At 39.1% G+C, this 4,030-nt stretch overlaps 1 protein-coding gene across 1 annotated transcript in view; it reads right to left on the reverse strand.

Annotated features, from left to right (window-relative positions):
- The window catches only part of LOC103797505 (terminal uridylyltransferase 7-like), a gene marked incomplete at both ends in the record, with an annotated part of 10,000 nt that extends 6,472 nt beyond the window's left edge, over positions 1 to 3,528 (reverse strand). Inside the window, 4 exons of the mRNA XM_009069724.1 lie at positions 131 to 450; positions 2,681 to 2,796; positions 3,274 to 3,365; positions 3,481 to 3,528. Of these exons, the coding sequence (XP_009067972.1) occupies positions 131 to 450; positions 2,681 to 2,796; positions 3,274 to 3,365; positions 3,481 to 3,528 (576 nt within the window). The remainder of the gene's footprint in view (positions 1 to 130; positions 451 to 2,680; positions 2,797 to 3,273; positions 3,366 to 3,480) is intronic.
- Positions 3,529 to 4,030: the final 502 nt, after the last annotated feature.

Genomic DNA, 4,030 nt, shown 5'->3' on the forward strand with positions numbered 1-4,030 from the left:
CACACAAAAAAAATATAGTATTTACATGATGCTATTCACAGCAAAAACCTTAGCCATTAGTCAATCCTGTTAAAAATATCTAAAACCCCATAAGCGCTATTTATACTACTCGGCTTGATCAGTTTTGTACCTGCAACTCCTTTGTACTGTGGGCACTCCTTTTTAATATGACCTTCTTTTCCACAGATAAAACAACGTTTTTCTCTTAAGTCTCTGTCTTCCAGGCGCTTCCACTTCTCTGCTGATTGCCTGGGACTCTTCTCTCTCCCAGTTTCCACCACTGCATTGGCTAATTTCCTCTTCTGAGATGTACCGAGATGCAACTTTCCCTCCTTGATTGAGCTCTCATTTTCTATTGGTTTATTCTGCATTTCTTTGTCCTCTTTGTTTCTTTTCTCCTTGACTTCTGCATACCTCTGTGTACCTTCATAACCACGACACTGTCTTGGTCTGCAGGAGCAGAAAAATGCTGTAGAGTTCATGGGCCTTACACACATAGACAGTCAAAAGAAAACCAAACCAAAAGACCACGTGGTACCTTGAAAATCTTTCACAAACCTGAATGAATGGGCAAATGAATAGCACATAAGCTTCAAGGTGAGCTTCTTTTTTTTAAAAAAAAAAAAAGGAAAAAAAGGAATACCTGGGGAACTACAGGCTGGCCATTCTCAACTTCGCCTCATAAGATCATGGAGCAGATCCTCCTGGAAACTATGCTAAGGCAAGTGCAGAACAGAGAGGCAGCTGGGGACAGTCAACATGGCTTGACTAAGGGCAAATCATGCCTGACAAATTTGGCAGCTTTCTGTAACAGCATTAATGGGTAAGAGAAGAGCGACTGACATCATCTGCCTGGACGTGACACTGTCCCACACAACATCCTTGTCTCTAAAATAGAGAGACATGGATTTGACAGATGGACCTGTGAAATAAGCAACTGGCTGGATATGGCCAAACTGTGGTCTTGATATCCATGGCTTCACATGGCTTGATATCTACGTGAAGACCAGTGATGTGTGCTGCTCCTCAGGGGTCTGTATTGGGACCAATATTACATAACATCTTTGTTAGGGACACAGACAAAGGGATTGAGTGCACACTTAGCAAGTTAGTGGATGACTACAATGAGATTGGCTCTAAACAGATACAGGAAAGCACTATTTTACACATCGGTTAGAAAACTTATAGAACTGTTTGCCATAGAAGACTTAAGGAAACCAGGAGAATCAGGTTCAGAAAATGACCCCAAACAACTGAAATGACAAAGTCATAAACAACTCCGGTCCACAAATGAGCATTAACCAGGGCAGGTATGTGCTCTAACGTTTTTTATACAGCAACTGCAGATGCTGAGGCAGTGCACAAGAGACTACAGAAGACAGACAACTAGTGTGCCCTTCATAGATAGCATCTCCTATTGCAATGGCTGGACAGAGGACTCAAATGTACCAGTGGTTTCACTCCATAAAGCATTTCCATTCTTAGATGCATAATCCCATTTACTTTCCCTCTAATGTTGTATGGAACATAGCTGCATCTGTGCAATGAACTGGTGTTTCACTTCAGAATGCAAGATCAAAAATCCATGGACATGAGACAGCAGTTTAGACATGGAGTAGACTTTCATATCACCTTTAACATTCTTTAATTTCAAACTATCATCTGCTGCTGTATCTTGCATTGGCTGAAGTTGAGTAAATTCCCAAATTAATAGTCTCAACAATGTAAGTTCATGATTTTCTAATGTGTAGCACAATAACTACTTCATCTGACCCCATGTTAGTAGGAGTTTTTTTACTTATTTAGATAGAAGTGCAGCTGATTTTTAATTACAACTTTTAACATAGACAGATTCTAAACAAAGGTTAGATTATATCCATCCACCTTGCAAGTGAGCACAAAGGTTTTCAGGATTTCATCCTCCTGAAGTTTTATTTGCCAGTTTTCACTATTCTATAGATGTGAAGTCTTTAAAGAGCTTAACTTTAGAAAGTCTTAACTAGAAAAAAATTAAGGGATAGTTTTAAGTTTAGACATTTTGTAAGATGAAGAGCAGCAAAAGCTGTTTAGCCATTCCTCTGTTACAGGAACAGAATTGTCAAATATTGGATATCTGGTTACTCAGGATCAGGAAACTTTGCCTTGGACAGGACATGTTCCTATATCTCTGTGCTTCCTAAAAACAATGGTGTGACATTGTCTTGCTTTTTGACATGAACTGCATGGTTCTGTGAACATGATAAAAATGTGTCTTGCTGGGAAGCAGCACAATTTTGGTAGTAGAAGCTATTAAATAAAAATATATAAAATTCACCCATAAGTGCTTCTCACAGTGCACATTCATTCAGCTCTGCATTTAGATTCTCTTTGACTACTTCTTTTCTATATCGAAGAGCAGATCCTCATTAGCACCTTAAGCTAAGCTCTGCAGCCTTCTATGACAAGATTCTATTACAAAAACAGTACAGGTAATACTGGCAAAAGTAGTGACTCAATACAGACAAAAAACTTAAAAACCAACACCATCCACCACTGCCATAGCTGGTACCGATAGGTTTTAATTTCTACAGTTAAGGAAATAATCTGCAGCATGTACAAGTTTTGCTTTAGCATTACTATCCTAATCTTTCTTAGACAAACTGAAGGAAAAGTTGCCCACAGATGCCAACACTATACTCACTTTCTTCTCATGGGACAATCTTTCATGAAATGGCCAATTCTACCACAACTTCTGCAGCATCTGTCATTTGGTGCCACTTCTCCTCCTGTTAGTGCCTCAGGATCAAAAAAGTACTCCTGAAGAAGAAATTATGCATTTAAAATGAAAATTCATACACTTTAGAATCAAGACAGATACCCAACTGTTAAACCAGCAGCAAGAGTTACAGAAAAGAATAAACCTGGTGTCTGCAGCCGAACCCCTGAAAGACCTGATGAGTTAACTGGGCCACTGAGCTCTCTGAAAGGAAGCCCACTCACCACCAGGTCTGCATGCTCTGTTATAAGACTGCAGGTTTAGAAGTGATAAGCTGGTTTTGACTTGGATTAAAATACCTAAGCCTGTGCAATGAAACTCTGACTTGAGTAGTATTCTGCATACCAACAACTTTTACATGGAAATAACATTAAAACAGTACTCAGGAATAACTACCATAAAGGTTTTTAGAGTACTGTGGAAATCTAAAAGAGCCTAAAGTGAATGTAACCACACTCCTACAAAAGGTAAGTTAGGTACTGAAGAGCACACACACTCTCCTCTTAGACGGAACTTACCATTTTTGATGTGTATTCTTTAGGAAATACTTTGATAGGGGTACCAAATACCCTTCTGCCATTGATAAAAGCCTTCATTATAAAATTTGTCACTGGGGAAGAAAAAACACAAACTGAAATCATCCTCTAAGTAACAAACCAGAAAGTAAAATAAGATCCAAGGCAAGACCATCAATTTGTAACCAAATTTGTTAACAGAAGACTTACTTTTTCTTGACAATCCAGCACCAAGATTATGGTTCAAATCAAAGGGATCTGTAAAGAGAACATCAGAGGCATTACTCAAGTCCAGGGCAAGATCAGCAATGGATACATACATAAGAAAAATTACTACCAATGCAGAATTAAGATAGAGAAATCAATCTGTTCACAAATGTACCAAAAAAAAATCTAGTCCATAGACAAAGGATCACAGCTGTCCAGCTGTGAACCAACTGAAGTATTGTAAAAGAATAAGTTGAATGTGTGGACAAGAGAGCAGAAATTCTTCACAGGAAAGTGAAATGGGACAGAAAGTGGTTTACAGAGTATTTCTAGAATGTGTTACTGCATTTTCTTGTCAGAGACCACAGTAACACTTCCCAGTGTAATCGCATCAGGGTTTCATTGGTTATGTAAATATCATAGAATCACATAATTTAAGGGCTGGAATGGACCTTACAGATCATCTAGTCCCGACCCTCCCTCCCATGGGCAGGGACATCTCCTCACTAGATCAGGTTGCTGAAGTCCTCATCCAGCCTGGCCCTGAACACTG

Source organism: Acanthisitta chloris, unplaced genomic scaffold (genome assembly GCF_000695815.1).
Source record: "Acanthisitta chloris isolate BGI_N310 unplaced genomic scaffold, ASM69581v1 scaffold22302, whole genome shotgun sequence".
NCBI lineage: Eukaryota > Metazoa > Chordata > Aves > Passeriformes > Acanthisittidae > Acanthisitta > Acanthisitta chloris.